The 19522-nt window shown below is 38.2% G+C and overlaps 1 protein-coding gene across 1 annotated transcript in view; it reads left to right on the forward strand.

Moving 5' to 3' along the window:
• Positions 1–19522, forward strand: part of HACE1 (HECT domain and ankyrin repeat containing E3 ubiquitin protein ligase 1) — a 122237-nt gene that overhangs the window by 96516 nt on the left and 6199 nt on the right. Inside the window, exon 21 of the mRNA XM_011952877.1 lies at positions 15264–15395. Within this exon, the coding sequence (XP_011808267.1) occupies positions 15264–15395 (132 nt within the window). The remainder of the gene's footprint in view (positions 1–15263; positions 15396–19522) is intronic.

The raw sequence follows: 19522 nt of genomic DNA on the forward strand, positions 1-19522 counted from the left end.
ATCCTGAGACTTTGCTGAAGTTGCTTATCAGCTTAAGGAGATTTTGGGCTGAGACAATGGGGTTTTCTAAATATACAATCATGTCATCTGCAAGCAGACACAATTTGATTTCCTCTCTTCCTCTTTGAATACCTGTTATTGCTTTGTCTTGCCTGATTGCTCTGGCCAGAATTTCCAATACTATGTTGAATTGGAGGGATGAGTGATGGCATCCTTGTCTTGTGCGAGTTTTCAAAGGGAATGCTTCCCGTTTTTCCCTATTCAGTATGATATTGGCTGTGGATTTGTCATAAATAGCTCTTACTATTTGAGATACATTCCATCAATTCTTAAGTTTATTGAGAGTTTTTAGCATGAAAGGCTGTTGAATTTTGTCGAAGGCCTTTTCTGCATCTATTGAGATAATCATGTGGTTTTTGCTGTTGGTTCTGTTTATGTGGATTACGTTTATTGATTTGCGTATGTTGAATCAGCCTTGCATCCCAGGGATGAAGCTGACTTGATCGTGATGGATAAACTTTTTGATGTGCTGCTGGATTTGGTTTGCCAGTATTTTATTGAGTATTTTTGCATTGATTTTCATCAGGGATATTGGTCTGAAATTTTCTTTTGTTGTGTCTCTGCCAGGTTTGGTGTCAAGATGATGCTGGCCTCATAAAATGAGTTAGGGGGATTCCCTCTTTCTATTGATTGGAATAGTTTCAGAAGGAATGGTACCAGCTCCTCTTTGTACCTCTGGTAGAATTCGGCTGTGAATCCGTCTGGTCCTGGAGTTTTTTTGGTTGGTAGGCTATTAATTATTACCTCAATTTCAGAACCTGTTATTGATGTATTCAGAGATTCAACTTCTTCCTGGTTTAGTCTTGGCAGGGTGTATGTGTCTAGGAATTTATCCATTTCTTCTCTATTTTCTAGTTTATTTGCATAGAGATGTTTACAGTATTCTCTGATGGTAGTTTGTATTTGTGTAGGATTGGTGGTGATATCCCCTTTATAATTGTATTGCATGTATTTTATTCTTCTCTTTTTCTTCTTTATTAGTCTTACTAGTGGTCTGTTTATTTTGTTGATCTTTTCAAAAAACCAGCTCCTGGATTTATTGATTTTTTTGAAGGGTTTTTCATATTCCTGTCTCCTTCAATCCTGCTCTGATTTTAGTTATTTTTTGTATTCTGCTAGCTTTTGCATTTGTTTGCTCTTGCTTCTCTAGTTCTTTTAATTGTGATGTTAGGGTGTTGATTTTAGATCTCGCCTGCTTTCTCTTGTGGGCGTTTAGTGCTATAAATTTCCCTCTACACACTGCTTTAAATGTGTCCCAGAGATTCTGGGACGTTGTGTCTTTGTTCTCATTGGTTTCAAAGAACATTTTATTTCTGACTTACTTTCATTATTTACCTCATAGTCATTCAGGAGCAGGTTGTTCAGTATCCATGTATTTGTGCGGTTTTGAGTGAGTTTCTTAATCCTGAGTTCTAATTTGATTGCACTGTGCTCTGAAAGACAGTTTATTGTGATTTCTGTTGTTTTACATTTCCTGAGAAGTGTTTTACTTTCAATTATGTGGTCAGTTTTAGAATAAGTGCAGTGTGGTGCTGAGAAGAATGTATATTCTGTTGATTTGGGGTGGAGAGTTCTGTAGATGTCTATTAGGTCCACTTGGTACAGAGATGAGTTCAAGTCCTGAATAACCTTGTTAACCTTCTGTCTCGATCTGTCTAATATTGACAGTTGGGTGTTAAAGTCTCCCATCATTATTGTGTGGGAGTCTAAGTCTCTTTGTATGTGTCTAAGGACTTGCTTTATGAATCTGGGTGCTCCTGTATTGGGTACATATATATTTAGGATATTTAGCTCTCCTTGTTGCATTCATCCCTTTACCATTATGTAATGCCTTTCCTTGTCTGTTTTGATCTTCTTTGGTCTAATGTCTGTTTTATCAGAGATCAGGATTACAACCCCTGCCTTTTTTTTTTTTTTTTTTCTGCTTTCTATTTGTTGCTCTTGTCTTCCTCCATCCCTCTTTTTTGAGCCTTTGTGTCTTTGCAAGTGAAATGGGTCTCCTGAATACAGCACACTGATGTGACTTGACTCTTTATCCAATTTGCTAGTCTGTGTCTTTTAATTGGGGCATTTAGCCCATTTACATTTAAGTTGTATTGTTATGTGTGAATTTGATCCTGTCATTATGATGCTAGCTGGTTATTTCACCTGTTAATTGATGCAGTTTCTTCATAGCGTCGATGGCTTTTACAGTTTGGCTTGTTTTTGCAGTGGCTGGTACCAGTTGTTACTCTCCATGTTTAGTGCTTGCTTCAGGAGCTCTTGCAAGTCAGGCCTGGTGGTGACAGAGTCTCTCAGCATTTGCTTGTCTGTAAAGGATTTTATTTCTCTTTCACTTATGAAGCTTAGTTTGGCTGGATATGAAATGCTGGGTTGAAAATTCTTTTATTTAAGAATACTTAATATTGGACCCCACTCTCTTCTGGTTTGTAGGGTTTCTGCAGAGAGATCCGCTGTTAGTCTGATGGGCTTCCCTTTGTGGGTAACCTGACCTTTCTCTCTGGCTGCCCTTAACATTTTTTCCTTCATTTCAACCTTGGTGGATCTGACAATTAATGTCTTGGGGTTGCTCTTCTTGAGGAGTATCTTTGTGGTGTTCTCTGTATTTCCTGAATTTGAATGTTGGCCTGCCTTGCTAGGTTGGGGTTCTCCTAGATAATATCCTGAAGAGTGTTTTCTTTTTTTTTTTTTATTAAATTCAAGGGTACATTTGTGCAACATGCAGGTTTGTTACATATGTATACATGTGCTGCACCCATTAACTCGTTATTTACATTAGGTATATCTCCTAATGCTATCCCTCCCCCCTCCCTGCACCCCACGACAAGCCCCAGTGTGTGATGTTCCCCTTCCTGTGTCCAAGTGTTCTCATTGTTCAATTCCCACCTGTGAGTTAGAACATGTGGTGTTTGGTTTTCTGTTCTTGTGATAGTTTGCTGAGAATGATGGTTTTAGTTTGCTGAGAATGATGGTTTCCAGCTGCATCCATGTCCCTACAAAGGACACAAACTTATCCTTTTTTATGGCTGCATAGTATTCCATGGTGTATATGTGCCACATTTTCTTAATCCAGTCTGTCAATGATGGACATTTGGGTTGATTCCAAGTCTTTGCTATCGTGAATAGTGCCGCAATAAACATACGTGTGCATGTGTCTTTATAGCAGCATGATTTATAATCCTTTGGGTATATCCCCAGTAATGGGATGGCTGGGTCATATGGTACTTCTAGTTCTAGATCCTTGAGGAATCGCCATACTGTTTTCCATAATGGTTGAACTAGTTTACAGTCCCACCAACAGTGTAAAAGTGTTCTTATTTCTCCACATCCTCTCCAGCATCTGTTGTTTCCTGACTTTTTAATGATTGCCATTCTAACTGGTGTGAGATGGTATCTCATTGTGGTTTTGAGCTAGTGATGATGAACATTTTTTCATGTGTCTGTTGGCTGCATAAATGTCTTCTTTTGAGAAGTGTGTGTTCATATCCTTTGCCCACTTTTTGATGGAGTTGTTTTTTTCTTGTAAATTTGTTTTGAGTTCTTTGTAGGTTCTGGATATTAGCCCTTTGTCAGATGAGTAGGTTGCAAAAATTTTCTCCCATTCTGTACGTTGCCTGTTCATGAAGAGTGTTTTCTAACTTGGTTCCATTCTCCCGGTCACTTTCAGGCACACCAGTCCAACATATACTTGGTCTTTTCACATAGTCCCGTATTTCTTGGAGGCTTTGTTAGTTTCTTTTGTTTCTTTTTTTCTCTAATTTTGTCTTTTCACTTTATCTCATTAATTTGATCTTCAATCCCAGATATCTTTTCTTCCACTTGATCAAATCGGCTATCGAAGCTTGTGTATGCTTCACAAAGTTCTCATACTGTGGTTTTCAGCTCCATCAGGTCATTTAAGCTCTTCTCTACACTGGTTATTCTAGTTAGCCATTCATTTAGCCTTTTTTTCAAGGTTTTTAGCTTCCTTGTGATGGGTTAGAACATGCTCCTTTAACTTGGAGAAGTTTGTTATTACCGACCTTCTGAAGCCTACTTCTGCCAGTTCATCAAACTCATTCTCTATCCAGTTTTGTTCTGTTGCTGGCTAGGAGTTGAGTTCCTTTGGAGGCGAGGAGGTGTTCAGGTTTTTGGAATTTTCAGCCTTTCTGCTCTGGTTTCTCCCCATCTTTGCGGTTTTATCTACCTTTGGTCTTTGATGTTGGTGATCTGTGGATGGGGTTTTGGTGTGGATGTCCTTTTTGTTGATGTTGATGCTCTTCCTGTTTGTTAGTGTTCCTTCTGACAGACAGGCCCCTTAGCTGCAGGTCTGTTGGAGTTTGCTGGAGGTCCACTACAGACCCTGTTTGTCTGGATATCACTAGCGGAGACTGCAGAACAGCAAATATCGCTGCCTGTTCCTTCCTCTGGAAGCTTCGCCACAGAGGGGCACCCGCCTGTGTGAGGTGTCCAGTCAGGCTACACAGGAGTCAGGGACCCACTTGAGGAGGCAGTCTGTCCATTCTCAGAGCTCAGATGCCATGCTGTGAGAACCACTGCTCTCTTCAGAGCTGTCAGGCAGGGATGTTTTAAGTCTGGAGTAGCTGTCTGCTGCTTTTTGTTCAGATATGTCCTGTCCCCAGAAGTGGAATCTAGAGAGGCAGTAGGCCTTGCTGAGCTGCAATGGGCTCCGCCCAGTTCGAGCTTCCCTGCCTCTTTGTTTATACTGTGAGCATAGAACCTCCTACTCAAGCCTCAGCAATGGTGGACACTCGTCTCCCCACCAAGCTCCAGTGACCCAGGTCAATCTCAGACTGCTGTGCTGGCAGCAAGCAAGGCTCCGTGGGCATGGGACCCTCTGAGCCAGGCACAGAAGGGAATCTCCTGATCTGCTGGTTGCGAAGACCATGGGGAAAACGGATTATTTGGGCAGGAGTGTACCATTCCTCCAGGTACAGTTAGTCACAAGTTCCCTTGTCTAGGAAAGGGAAATCCCCTGATGCCTTGCGCTTCCTGGGTGAGGTGACACCCTGTCCTGCTTTGTCTCGCCCTCCTTGGGCTTCACCCACTGTCCAACCAGTCCCAATGAATTGAACCAGTCACCTCAATTGGAAATGCAGACATCACCCATCTTCTGTGTCAGTCTCGCTGGGAGCTGTAGACCAGAGCTGTTCCTACTCGGCCATCTTGGAAGCGACTCTTCGATCACTATTTTCAGTGACTGAATTTGTTCTAATGAAACTGAAGTAATCGGATTTTTATCAGACTATGAATTCTTATAACTAGTTTGTGACTTTAATAATAAGTGTATACTGATAAAGAATAAGTTGTTGAAAAATGTTGCATCTTTAAAAAGTGCCTCTCCTTTCTCTTGTATCTATGTAGTCCTGTAAAAGAAACATGACATAATTTTGAGTTCCCACTGGAGGAATCTTTTTTTTGTTTTTTGGAGATGGAGTCTCGCTCTGTCACCCAGGCTGGAGTGCAGTGGCACGATCTCGGCTCACTGCAACCTCCACCTCCCGGGTTCAAGTGATTCTCCTGCCTCAGCCTCCTGAGTAGCTGGGATTATAGGCACATGCCACCACACCCAGCTGATTTTTGTATTTTAGTAGACACAGGGTTTCACTGTATTGGTCAGGCTGGTCTCAAACTCCTGACCTCAGGTGATCTGCCTACCTCGGCCTCCCAAAGTGCTGCGATTACAGGCATGAGTCACCGCATCCAGCCTGGATTCTAGTATTTTATGCCTTCAAAAACTCAGGTGGGAGCAAATATGATTTTCCTAGGATATGCCATCTGTTAGAGATGAAAGATACCCTACTGCCAACTGTTATCAGCTCTTTTTAAAAATGTTTATTTTTAATTGTAAATGGACAAATTATAGTTGTATTTATGGGACAAAAGTGATTTTGTGTCTTAGGAGTACAGTGTGGATTAATTAAATCAAGCTAATTAACATATTCATCACCTCAACTGTAGTGGACCCTTGGTGTATCCCTGGGAGTTTGGTTTCAGAATTCTGTTTGTTTATCAAAATCCACGGATGCTCAAGTCCCTTTTAGAATGTGGTGTGGTATTTGCATGTAATCTACATACATCCTTCTAATACCTAATACAATATAAATGCTGTGTAAATAGTTGTTATAATGTATTGTTTATGGAATAATGACAAAGCAGAAGGTCTGTACATGTTCAGTACAAATGTAACCATCCATTTTTTCTCCCTGAATATTCCTGTCTTGAATTTGGTTGAATCCATAGATGCAGAACCCACAGATACAGAGGGCTGACATTAATCATGTTTTTGATGTTGAGAATATATAAACTTTTAATTATCTTAGAATGAAGTGAGATGATAGGCTTGGTTTATATTTAATGTTTAATCATGCAACTCTTTGTGCCAGTGTTTTATGGACTAATTGTCATCTACATGTGCACACTCTTTCCTTTTAAAAGCATATATGCAATACTTGAAATAGTTATGCAAAGGCCTAAAGTCGCTTGGGTACGTTCATAAGCAGTGGAAGTGTAGCTCATGTATTTCTTTTTTTTTATTTTCTTCAACTTTTATTTTAAGTTCAGGGGGTACATGTGCAGGATGTGCAGTTTTGTCACCTAAACATGTTCCATGGTGGTGTGCTGCACAGATCAACCCATCACCTAGGTATTAAGCCCAGCATCCATTAACTATTCTTCTGGATGTTCTGCTGACCCCCATTCTCCCACTCTGACAGGCCCCACTGTGTGTTGTTCCCTCCCATGTGTCCATGTGTTCTCATCATTAAGCTCCCACTTCTGTAAGTGAGAACATGTGGTATTTGGTTTTCTGTTCCTGCATTAAGTTTGCTGGGGATAATGGCTTCCAGTTCTATGTCCCTGCAGAGGACATGATCTGGTTCCTTTTTATGGCTGTGTAGTATTCCATAGTGTATATGTACTACATTTTCTTTATCCAATCAGTCTATCATTGATGGGCTTTTAAGTTGATTCCATGTCTTTGCTATTGTGAATAGTGCTGGAGTGAACATACATGAACATGTATCTTCACAGTAGAATGATTTGTATTCATTTGCGTATATACTCAGTAATGGGATTGTTAGGTCAAATGCTATTTCTGCCTCTAGGTCTTTGAGGAATTGCCACACTGTCTTCCATAGTGATTGAACTAATTAATTTACATTCCCACCAACAGTGTAAAAGGGTTCCCTTTTCTTTGCAACCTTGCCAGCATCTGTTGTTTTTTGACTTTTTAATAGTAGCCATTCTGACGGGCATTAGATGGTATCTCATTGTGGTTTTGATTTGTATTTCTCTAATGATCAATGATGTTAAACTTTTTTCCATATGTTTGTTGGCCACATGGCCACTTCTTTTGAGAAGTGTCTGTTTATGTCATCTGCTCACTTTGTAATGGGGTTTTTTTTTTTCTTGTAAATTTCAGTTCCTTGTAGACTCTGATATTAGACCTTTGTCAGATGAATAGATTGCAAAAATGTTCTGCCATTCTGTAGGTTGTCTGTTCACTCTGATAGTTACTTTTGCTGTACAGAAGCTCTTTAGTTTAAATGGATGCCATTTGTCAATTTTTGCTTTTGTTGCAATTGCTTTTAGTGTATTCATCATGAAATCTTTGCCTGTGCCTATGTCCTGAATGGAATTACCTAGATTTACTTCTAGGGTTTTTATAGTTTTGGGTTTTACATTTAAGTCTTTAATCCATCTTGAGTTAATTTTTATATATGGTGTAAGGAAGGGGTTCGGTTTCAATTTTCTGCATTCAGCCAGCACTCAGCACCATTTGTTAAACAGGGAGTCTTTTCTCATTGCTTTTGTTGAGTTTGTCAGAGATCACATGGTTGTAGGTGTGTGATTTTATTTCTGAGTATTCTGTTCCTCGGTCTATGTGTCTGTTCTTGTACCAGTTCCATGCTGTTTTGGTGACTGTATCCTTGTATAGTTTGAAATCTGGTAGCCTGATGCCTCCAACTTTGTTCTTTTTGCTTAGGATTGCCCTAGCTATTTGCACTCTTTTTTGGTTCCATATGAATTTTAATGTAGTAACTTCTAATTCTGTGAAGAATGCCAATTGTAATTTAATGGGTATAGCATTGAATCTATAAGTTACTTTGGGCAGTATGGCCATTTTCACAATCTTGATTCTTCCTGTCCATGAACATGGAATGTTTCTCCATTTGTTTGTGTCCTCTGTGATTTCTTTTGAGTAGTGGTTTGTAGTTCTCCTTGAAGAGGTCCTCATTTTCCTTGTTAAGCTGTGTTCCTAGGTATTTTATTCTTTTGGTAGCAGTTGTGAATGGGAGTTCATTCATGATTTGGCTGTCTGCTTGCCTGTTGTTGGTGTATAGGGATGCTAGCAATTTTTGCACATTGATTTTATATCCTGAGACTTTGCTGAAGTTACTTATCACTTAAGAAGCTTTTTGGCTTAGACGATGAGGTTTTCTAGCTATAGGATCATGTCATCTGCAAATAAAGATAATTCAACTTCCTCTCTTCTATTTAAATACCTTTATTTCTTTCTCTTGCTTGATTGCTCTGGTCAGAATTTTTAATACTTTGTTGGATAGGAGTGGTGAGAGAGGGCATCCTTGTCTAGTGCTGGTTTTCAAGGGGAATCCTTTCAGCTTTTACCCATTCAGTATGATGTTGGTTATGGGTTTGTCATAGATGTCTCTTACTATTTTGAAGTATGTTCCTTCAATATCTAGTTTATTGAGAGTTTCTAACATGAAAGGATGTTGAATTTTATTGAAGGCCTTTTCTGTGTATATTGAGATAATCATGTGGTTTTTGTCTTTAGTTCTGTTTATGTGATGAATCATATTTATTGATTTGCATATGTTGAACCAACCTTGCATTGTGGTGATGAAGCAGACTTGATCATGGTGGATAGTCTTTTTGATGTGCTGCTGGATTTGATTTGCCAGTATTTTATTGAGGATTTTTTGCATTGATGTTCATCAGGGATATTGGCCTGAAGTTTTCTTTTTTTGTTGTGTCTCTGCCAGGTTTTGGTATCAGGATGATGCTGGCCTCATAAAATGAGTTAGGGAGGAGTCCCTTTTTTTTTTCCTCCAGTTTTTTGGAATAGTTTCAGTAGAAATGGTACCAGCTCTTTTTTGTATGTCTGGTGGAATTCAGCTGTGAATCCATTTGGTCCTGGGCTTCTTTTTAGTTGGTAGGCTATTTATTACTGCCTCAATTTCAGAACTCATTATTTTTGATCTATTCAGAGATTCAGTTTCTTCTTGGTTCAGTCTTGGGAGGGTGTATGTGTCCAGGAGTTTATCCATTTCTTCTAGATTTTCTAGTTTATGTGCATACAAGTATTTACAGTATTCTCTGATGGTTGTTTGTTTGTTTATTTATTTATTTTGAGATGGAGTCTTGCTCTGTCGCTCAGTCTGGAGTGCAGTGGCGTGACCTCAGCTCACTGCAACCTCTGCCTGCCGGGTTCAAACAATTCTCCTGCCTCAGCCTCCCGAGTAGCTGAGACTACAGGCATGCACCACCATGCCTGGCTAATTTTTTGTGCTTTTAGTAAAGAAGAGGTTTCACCATGCTGGCCTGGCTGTTCTAGAACTCCTGACCTTGTGATCCACCCGCCTTAGCCTCCCACAGTGCTGGGATTACAGGTGTGAGCCACCGTGCCTGGCCAGTTGTTTATATTTCTTTGGGGTCAGTGGTGATATCTACCTTATAATTTCTGATTGTGTTTGTTTCATTCTTTTCACTTTTCTTCATTAGTTTAGCTAGAGGTCTATCTATTTTATTAATGTTTTAAAAAAATCAGCTCCTGGATTCATTGAATTTTTTGAAGGGTTGTTTTGTGTCTCTGTCTTCTTCAATTCACTTCTGATCTTGGTTATTGTCTTCTGCCAGCATTGGGGTCTGTTTGCTCTTGGCTCTCTAGTTCTTTAGTTGAGATGTCAGGTAGTTAACTTGAGATCTTTCTAGCTTTTTGATGTGGGCATTTAGTGCTATAAATTTCCCTCTTAACACTGCTTTAGCTGCATCCCAGAGATTCTGGCACATTGTCTCTTTGTTCTCATTAGTTGCAGATAACTTCTTGGTTTCTCCCATAATTTTGTTGTTTACCCAAGAGTCACTCAGGAGCAGGTTGTTCAATTTCTATGTAGTTGTGTGGTTTTGAGTGAATTTCTTAATCGTGAGTTCTAATTTGATTGTGCTGTGATCTGAGAGACTGTTTGTTATGATTTCATTTCTTTTGCATTTGCCAAGGAAAGTTTTACTTCTGATTATGTGATCGATTTCAGAATAAGTGTCATGTGGTGATGAGAAGAATGTATATTCTGTTGAATTTGGGTGGGAAGTTCTGTAGATATCTATCAGGTCCAGTTGATATGGAGCTGAGTTCAGGTCCAGAATAATTTCTGTCTTGATGATCTGTCTAATATTGTTAGTGGGGTGTTAAAGTCTCTCACTATTATTGTGTGGGAGTCTAAGTCTCTTTGCAGTTCTCTAAGCACTTGTTTATGAATTTGGGTGCTCCTGTGTTGGGTGCATATATATTTATGATAGCTCTTCTTGTTGAATTGAACCTTTTACCATTATGTAATGCCCTTGTCTTTTTTTTTTTTATCTTTGTTGGTTTAAAGTCTCTTTTGTCAGAATCTAGGGTTACAACTCCTGCTTTTTTCTGTTTTCCATTTGCTTGGTAAATTTTCCTCCATCCCTTTGTTTCGAGCTTGTGTGTGTCTCTTGAGGATAGCATACTGATGGGTCTTGGCTCTTCATCCAGCTTGCCATTTTCTTGGTCTTTTAATTGGGGCATTTAACCCATTTACATTTAACATTAGTATTGTTATGTATGAATTTGATCCTGTCTTGATGATGCTAGCTGGTTATTTTGTAGGCTTGGTTTATGTGATTGCTTCATAGTGTCACTGGTCTGTGTACTTCAGTGTGTTTTTGTAGTGGCTGGTAACAATTTTTCCTTTCCATATTTATTTCTTTTTTCAGGAGCTCTTGTAAGGCAGGACTGGTAGTAACAAATTCCCTCACCTTTTGCTTGTCTGAAAAGGATCTTATTTCTCCTCTGCTTATAAAGCTTAGTTTGATCAGATATGAAATTCTCAGTTGGAAATTCTTTTCTTTAAGAATGTTGAATATTGGCCACCAGTCTCTTCCGGCTTTCAGGGTTTTTACTGAGAGGTTTGCTATTAGTCTGATGGGTTTCCCTTTGTAGGTGACCTGGCCTTTGTCTCTGGCTGCCCTTCACAGCTTTTCTTTTATTTGGACCTTGGGGATCTGGTGGCCTTGGGGAATCTGATGGGAAGACACATCTGATTATATGTCTTGGGTTGCTCTTTTTGTGGAGTATCTTACTGGGGTTCTCTGCATTTCCTGAATTTGAATATTGGCCTGTCCTGATAATCTGGGGGAGTTCTATATGATATTCTGAAGTCTATTTTCCAACTTGGTTCCATTCTCCTTGTCTCTTTCAGATACCCCAATCAGTTGTAGGTTTGGTCTCTTTACATAATCCCATATTTCTTGGAGGTTTTATTCATTCCTTTTTGTTCCTTTTTCTCTATTGTTGTCTGCCTGTCTTACTTTGGAAAGATAGTCTTCAAGCTCTGAGGTTCTTTCCTCCGCTTGGTCTATTCTGCTGTTGATACTTGTGATTTTATTGTGAAGTTCTCATGTTGTGTTTTTCAGCTCCAGCAGGTCTGTTATGTTCCTCTCTAAACTGACTGTTGTGGCTACCAGCTCCTGTCTTGTTTTATCATGATTCTTAGCTTCTTTGCATTGGGTTAAAACATGCTGCTTTAGCTCAGTGTAGTTTATTATTACCCACCTTCTGAAGCCTATTTCTGTCAATTCAGCCATCTCAGCCTCAGACCAGTTCTGTGCTTTTGCTGGAGAGGCATTGCAGTCATTTGGAGGAGAAGAGGCACTCTGGCTTTTTGAGTTTTCAGCATTTTTTTGTGGGGTCTTTTTGTTGATGATGTTGTTTTCTGTTCATTTGTTTTTCTTTTAGTAGTCTGGCCACTATACTGTATGTAGGGCTGCTGTGGTTTTCCGGGAGTCCTCTCCAGACCCCAGTTGCCTTGGTTTCTCCCATACCTGGAGGTATCAGCAGAGAAGGCCATGAAGCAGCAAAGATGGCAGGCAGGTCCTTCCTCTGGAAGCTCTGTCCCAGGGGTAGGTACTTACCTGTTGTTGGCCTGCATGCACCTATAAGAGGTGGCTGGAGACCCCTGTTGGGAGATCTCAACAAGTCACAAGGAATGGGATCAGGGACTTGCCCAAAGCAGCAGTCTGGCTGCTTTTTGGTAGAGCACATGTGCTGCGTTAAATGGGACACTACCTTGTCTGTACCGCCTGTATTCTCCAAAGCCGGCAGGCTGGAGCAGCTGAGTTGACTGAACCCAGACATGGCGGTCACCCCTCGCCCCCGGAGCTCGGTCCCAGTGAGATGCCAAAGCTCTGCCCTTAGAACCCTTAGCCAGTGTATTTCTATACGACATGAACACTTGAAATGTAATGGGTAACAGTAGTGGGTGTTTATGATAATATTCGTATTGTCAAGATAATATTAATTTGTTTTATTCTGTTTGAAGATGTACTGTTGAGCGAGGCAGGGAAACATTTTAGAAGTAGTTTGACTTAGATTTTTCCATTAAACACAGCTATCTTTCAACTATTTGAAAAACTCTTATATTACTGAAAAATTAAGGGTTAATGATAGCTAGGATTTCATTATTTTATTGAAAAATAATTCAGTTCAACTGCCATTCACATTTAAATTACTTAATTAGCATGAAGACTGGGATGTGAAGGAACTGATTTTCACAAATTGATATCAATAGCTATGAACTGGGTTACTGAAATACATGTGGAAAATAATAAATACTAAAAGAAATGGAAGGAAAAGTGCGATGAAAGAGTATTATATTTGTAAAAATTAATTTAAAAATAGACTGTAGAAGGAAATAATAGGAATTAACTGGTAAAAAAAGAATATATACTATTCTGATAGATATGGAATGCGATTAAAATAGGTAACGTTCACATGAGCAATTCATAAATCTTTTATTTTTATGCTTCATGACTTGTTAAGGTCTTCCACAGAGATTATTGAGTCGCACTTTAAGATTGTAAAGCCAGAACCTCTTGGGAAAAAAGTCTTTTTAGGGAAGAGTAGGGTCTTTCCTGGCATCTTAAAAAACACAGATGCATAATTAATTATATGAAGGGGGCAGAAAACTTTTAGTACATCCAGTGAACAATGTTAGTGAGAGTAGACATAAACTAAAATATAATCATGTGCTAATGCAGATATCACTGCTATAATCACTATAAAATATTTTATATATGTTATTTCTCGGGTTGGACTCTAGAAATTTAGTGTATGTTTCAGTTTGACTGTTGGGTACACATTTCTGTCTCCCTCTCTATAATAACTGCCTGTATATGACTTGTAGCTGATTAATTCCTATGTAATAGAGAAAAACTTGCACCTTTGGTTGGTGGGAAGTGGGATTTGGGGTAAGACTAGATTGAATAGCGGAGTTGGTAGCTTTCCTTGTGTTAAATTGTACAAGGAGCCACACAGGGTTTCGGGAGAGCTGTGAGGAGTCTACTGTGACACTTTTGTAGCTCTGAGGGCTGTGAAGAGTTCATAGCTAGCAGTCATATAGAACTTGCTGGCTCAGTGCCTTTTTTTTTGGTCTTTTTTCCCCGTTTTTTTTTTGATTGGGTTTTATTTGTTTGTTTGTTTTTGAACAGAGCATCAGATGAGTGCCAAAAAAAGAATAAAGGAAGAAGGCTAAAACAGACTTCCTTCCCTGTTAGGGTCTTAATTCCTAGTAGGTAGGAGCTATATACCTGCTACAGCATATTGTTTTTAACTCACAAAGTTTCACTTATAATGATTTAAAAACTATATAAATGATAACATCTCATAGTTTATATATGTATACACACACATACTCTTTCTCTCTGTATATAATTCATTTTGTTCTAAGCCAAAGTACAGTTTTTAAATTACCAGTTAATTTTTTTTATTCTTTTTCTTTAAGAGACAGGATCTTGCCCTGTTGCCTGGGTTGGAGTGTGGTGGCATGGTCATAGTTCACTGCATACTTGAACTCCTAGACTCAAGCAATGTTTCCACCTCAGCCTCCCCTAGTAACTGGGAGTACAGGCATGTGCCACCATGCCCTCTGCTTATTACCAGTTAAATTTTAAGTAACAATATTTTCTATGGTTATGATGTATATTAAAATAAAATGGGTGAATACATAGCTTACCTTAACTCAGAATTAAATTGGCTGTGCTACAAAGAGCCATTTTATCAAGTTCTAAGTATGTGTTAAGTGAATTTGATGATGGTATGCATTCATTCATGACATACTTTTTGAATACTTTCAAAGTGGCAGCCACTTTTTAGGAGTTGGTATATATCTGGGTAAAACAAAGCCCCTGTGTGCAGAGAGATTACATTCTAATGAGACATTTCAGTGAGAATGACCTAGAAGTATAAACACATTGGGGCCCGGACAAGTTTGTGTTTTGGAAATAGCCAGAAGGCCGGTGAAACTAGACTTAAGTGAATGAATGAACTAGGGGGAGAATGAAAGAAGTGAGATCAGAGAGCAAAGCAGAGGCCAGATCATTTAGGGCCTTAGAGACTAGGAAAGGAATTTGGATGTTACTCCAGATGTCATGAGAAGTCATTATAGGGTTTTAAGCAAGAGAGTTGCCTGATCTGAGATATTTACATATACATACACACACACATATACATATCTGTGTGTATATATACATATATATTTTTTTAAATCACTCTGGCTAAGATGTGGAGAAGCATCAGTACAGGGGCAAAAATGGAAACAGGGACACCAGATGTTGCAGTAATTCAGATGAGAAGTAATGATAGCTTGGACCAAGGTGCTGAAATGAAGGTAGTGAGCCAAGGTCAGATTGAGAGTATTTTTTTAAAGGTAAATCTGATAGTATCAGCTGAAATAGGGTGTGAGAGAAGTCATGGATGATTGATTCCCTAGAATTTTTGCCTGAAGAGCTTAGTGAATGGTGGCTTGCTGATTTGCTGAGATGTATGAGTGTTGGTGTCAGTTTTAATTTAAATCTTTACCTCTTAAATAAGAAATGTATTAACATTAAGTATGTAAAATATTTTTTAAAAGTCATTATGAAAACTTCTTTTTCAATAGGCGGAGTACGTCCAGCTTGTTACTGAACTTCGAATGACAAGAGCCATTCAGCCTCAGATCAATGCCTTTTTACAGGGCTTTCATATGTTCATTCCACCCTCCCTCATACAGCTTTTTGATGAATATGAATTGGTAAGGAAAAACATCAGTTCTTATGTTGTAACACAACAACACAAAACTCTAGTGATGTAATTCAGAAATAATTGTGGAGTACTATAATGAATAAAATAATGTATAAATGAGAAAAAATGGTTTAATGTCCACTTTTAGAGATTTGATATAAAATTTATGGATGTGCCTTCTCTTAAGCTTAATAACCAGATAAGCAACTCCTTAATGTGAAGTGAGGTGAGGTGGTGACAAACTAAAATGGAATATATTCCTATTTCTTCTATATGGGAGATGTTGAAGGCCAGTCTTCCTATATGTGCAGTATTCTATATTATTTCTGAATTTTTTATTTGATCACATGACATAAAGGGCGCTGATACTAACTTCTTAAACTTCTAAAGAGAATTAGGAAGGTTTTTCTTACTGTGTAGTATTTTCTTCTCCAGTTTCTTATATTGCCATATATATAATTTTATAGTTATTTATTTCAAACCTATAGAGTCCATCGTCTTTGCTGTCCTGTACTCCCTAATGAATGTTTTGTTTTGCTACTTTAATTTGCCTTTATTGTACTGTGATCTATACGATTTATGTTGCATTTTTCTCCATTTTCTTTTTCTCTTTAGTTTTGGTAATTTGGAGAATTATTTTTAAACTCTTTGAGTTGTCTAAATCTAAATAAAGCACAGTATTTTAAATAGAATATAGCTGCTTTCTTATCTAAAAAAATATAATTTGGAATAGTAAGTCCCAGATCAGTGGAAGTATTTTATTTAGTTTTTATTCTGTCTCAGAAAATTAGTTTTACCTTATGCCTTTCATTTTAGTATATGGATACAGATACTGATATATACCTTTAATTTTACATATGTATCAGTATTTTAAATTTATCATTCATAGTATATGTTAGCAGTGAACAAAATTTGCTAATTAATTTTGAAGTCCATTGTGATTTAGTTTCATTAAATGTAAGTTTTGAGGGTTTTTTGATTGTTTTTTAGCTGTACAGTTAATGGCTTCAGTTAGCGTAGATTCATCTAGTTTTTATGTAACAGTAGAAGTTGTTTTCAGCATTTAAAAATGGAGGACTATTCGAGCTATTATATTATTAGACCTGACTGAAATCTGACTTTTCCTGTACTGTGCTTGGATTAAATTAGCCTTTTGAAATTCAAAACAGAGAATTAATTATTTGCTGAACCTTTATGTAAAAAACAAATAGCAACAACAAAAATAATTGATGAAAACTTTGCCTTATAATTTACTGATATCAATAAGTTTATAAAACTTTGAATTATAATATACATGCAGAAAAGGACACACATCATAAATGTATAGCTTGATAAGTTTTAACAAACTGAACATACCCATGAAATTAACACCCAGATGAAGAAACAGAAATCCTAGTACCGCGTATGTCACTCTGTCATCCCCCTCCGGTCATTCTCCCACTTTAACAGTAACCATTCTCTTGACTTCTAAAGTCATAGATGAGATTTGCCTATTTTAGAACTATGTAAATAGAATTTATCTGGCTTTCTTAGCTCAACTTTTTTTGTGTGGGAATCATACATATTGTTGCATGCAGTTGGTAATTTGTTCATTTTTATTGCTGTATAGCATTTCAGTTTCCTTTAGTCTTTTCTATTCTTGATGAACATTTAGTGGGTACTTTTCAGTTTCAGGCTTTTCCAAGTACTGCTGCTACAAACAGGCCTTTAGGAAAACCTAAGTATGCATTCTGTAGGTTATATGCCTTGGAGTGGAATTGCTGGGACATAGGCTGTGCATGTATCCCATTCCAGTAGATATGAGCAGATAGTTTCCCAAGTGATGCATCAATTTACACTCCCATTATTAGGTGTGAGAGTTCTGGGTGTTCTGCATTCTCACTAGCATTTGATAATTTTCCATCTTTTTCATTTCCTTACTGGTAATTCAGTAGTGGTCTTTCCTTGAGATTTTAATTTGTATTTACGTGGTAGCTAATGAAGTTACACACCGTTTATGATTACAGCCATTTGTGCACTCTGTTTTCAAAGTGTCTATTTAAGTAATTTGTCCATTTTTCTATTGTGTTTTCTGTTTTTTTTTTTTTTTTTTAGTGACTTGTAGGACTCTTTATGTATTCTTTTATAAGAGTCTTTTGTCAGATATATGTATTATGAATATTTTCTACTCAGGTCTTTTCAGTGAATAAAAATTTTGGGGTTTAACATAATTCAGTTTATCAGTTTTTTTTTTTTTAATGGAAGAAACTTTTTGTGTCTTGTTTAAGAAACTCTTTCTCCAAGGCTGTGAAGATATTTTTCTGTGTTTTCTTTTAAAAGCTTTATTCCTTTATCTTTCACATTTAGGTCTGTTACTGCTAAGTTTTTAATTGTGGCTCTTACATTAAAATTTAGATCAGGATTCCTAGTTTGTCTTGGACTCTGACTTTAGTAAGTTGAGCTGATTCACATTTGGCAAGAGCAACATTGTAGGCATGGTCTTGATTTATGCAGTGATAATAATTACTATTAAGCGTTTAGTATTTGCCAAGTATTTTATATGTATTAATTTTAAAAACGCACAAAAAATCTCTTGAGGTGAGTACGATTGTCCCCATTTTACAGATGAGAAAACTAGGCCAAAGAAGATACGGAACTTGTTCATGGTCACAGAACATGTGTTAGTGGTAGGCTATGAACGCATGTTTGCTGACCTCAGATCTCATCAGTGTTTTCAGTCTGCTTCTTGGTGGTATGAGTAATCAGAGGGACTTGGCTTCAGAACCTTTTGTGTGACTTTGTGTCTTTCATAGGGGAGTGCTATGCTACACTGAGAACGGAAACTTGTAAAAAATTTGGTGTAAACGTCTAAGCTATAGATGTGCATCTGAGTTAAAAGATTCAGGTTAAATTCTAGAGTTTTAGTGAGGAGAAGGTATCCAAGAGCCCCAGTGTACTGAACTGGAGGTATAGTCATCCATTGTAGATAGGAGGCAGTCCTAAGTCAAGAGATGAGTATGGACTGTTCTTCCATACTGTGCTGCTTGTGAATTTATCCATGAAAGAACCAGAATAGGCCGGGCGCGGTGGCTCAAGCTGCTGGGAGGCCGAGACGGGCGGATCACGAGGTCAGGAGATCGAGACCATCCTGACTAATGCGGTGAAACCCCGTCTCTACTAAAAAAATATAAAAAATTAGCCGGGCGTGATGGCGGGCGCCTGTAGTCCCAGCTACTCGGGAGGCTGAGGCAGGAGAATGGTGTAAACCCGGGAGGCGGAGCTTGCAGTGAGCTGAGATCCGGCCACTGCACTCCAGCCTGGGTGACAGAGCGAGACTCCGTCTCAAAGAAAAAAAAAAAAAGAACGAACCAGAATATAAAAACGTTGAGTCATGCGATGCTGGGTAAGCTGATGGCTATGAATACTTGCATGATTCAGTTTCTAACTGTTAGTATGAGTTATATAACTTACAGTTCCCACAGATGAATTCAGTTATTTTGTTGTATTAAAAAAAGATTGGGACTTAACATTTTTATTATATGTACTTTTTATTCTGGAATTCTCATTTCATCTATTTGTTTTTGGTCAATTTAGTAACTTTTTTTGCCCAGTTGTTAGGTGGAATAATAAAGATCCTTCATCGTCTTCTTCAAAAAAAATTGTAACAATTAATGTGATATTCATGAAGTGCTTCAAATTTCTTGAGAGAATGTAGTATTAGTCATTTTTATTCATAATTATGAATAATGAAAACATACTTAATATTATTAAAAGCTTATCTTCAGCCTAGAAGGGAAAAGGATTAAACTCATGAATTGTAAGACATGCGTAAAGCCTATCCCACTCCCTTTTAACAAACCTGTATCAGAGTCCTGCCAGGGAACAGAATTTCTCCAGATGGTTCAAATATTGAAACTTTAACAAAGGGACTATTACAGAGGTATGGGCAGTGTTAAGAATAAACAAGGTCTAGTGAGACATCCACAGACTGGCAACAGGGAAAGCCTTTATCATCCCTAGGACTGAAGAGACAGGTAGAGGAATTACTGTGAAGAGCCCCGTGGGAGCCTGAACCGCCAAGGAGGGCCCACCTGGTGGTAGCCGTACTTGAGGAGCCATAGCTACTACAAAGAGGTGCTGAAGCAGTGGGGGAGCAGA

This window comes from Colobus angolensis, unplaced genomic scaffold, assembly GCF_000951035.1.
Source record: "Colobus angolensis palliatus isolate OR3802 unplaced genomic scaffold, Cang.pa_1.0 Scaffold35, whole genome shotgun sequence".
In the NCBI taxonomy this organism is placed as follows: Eukaryota; Metazoa; Chordata; class Mammalia; order Primates; family Cercopithecidae; genus Colobus; species Colobus angolensis.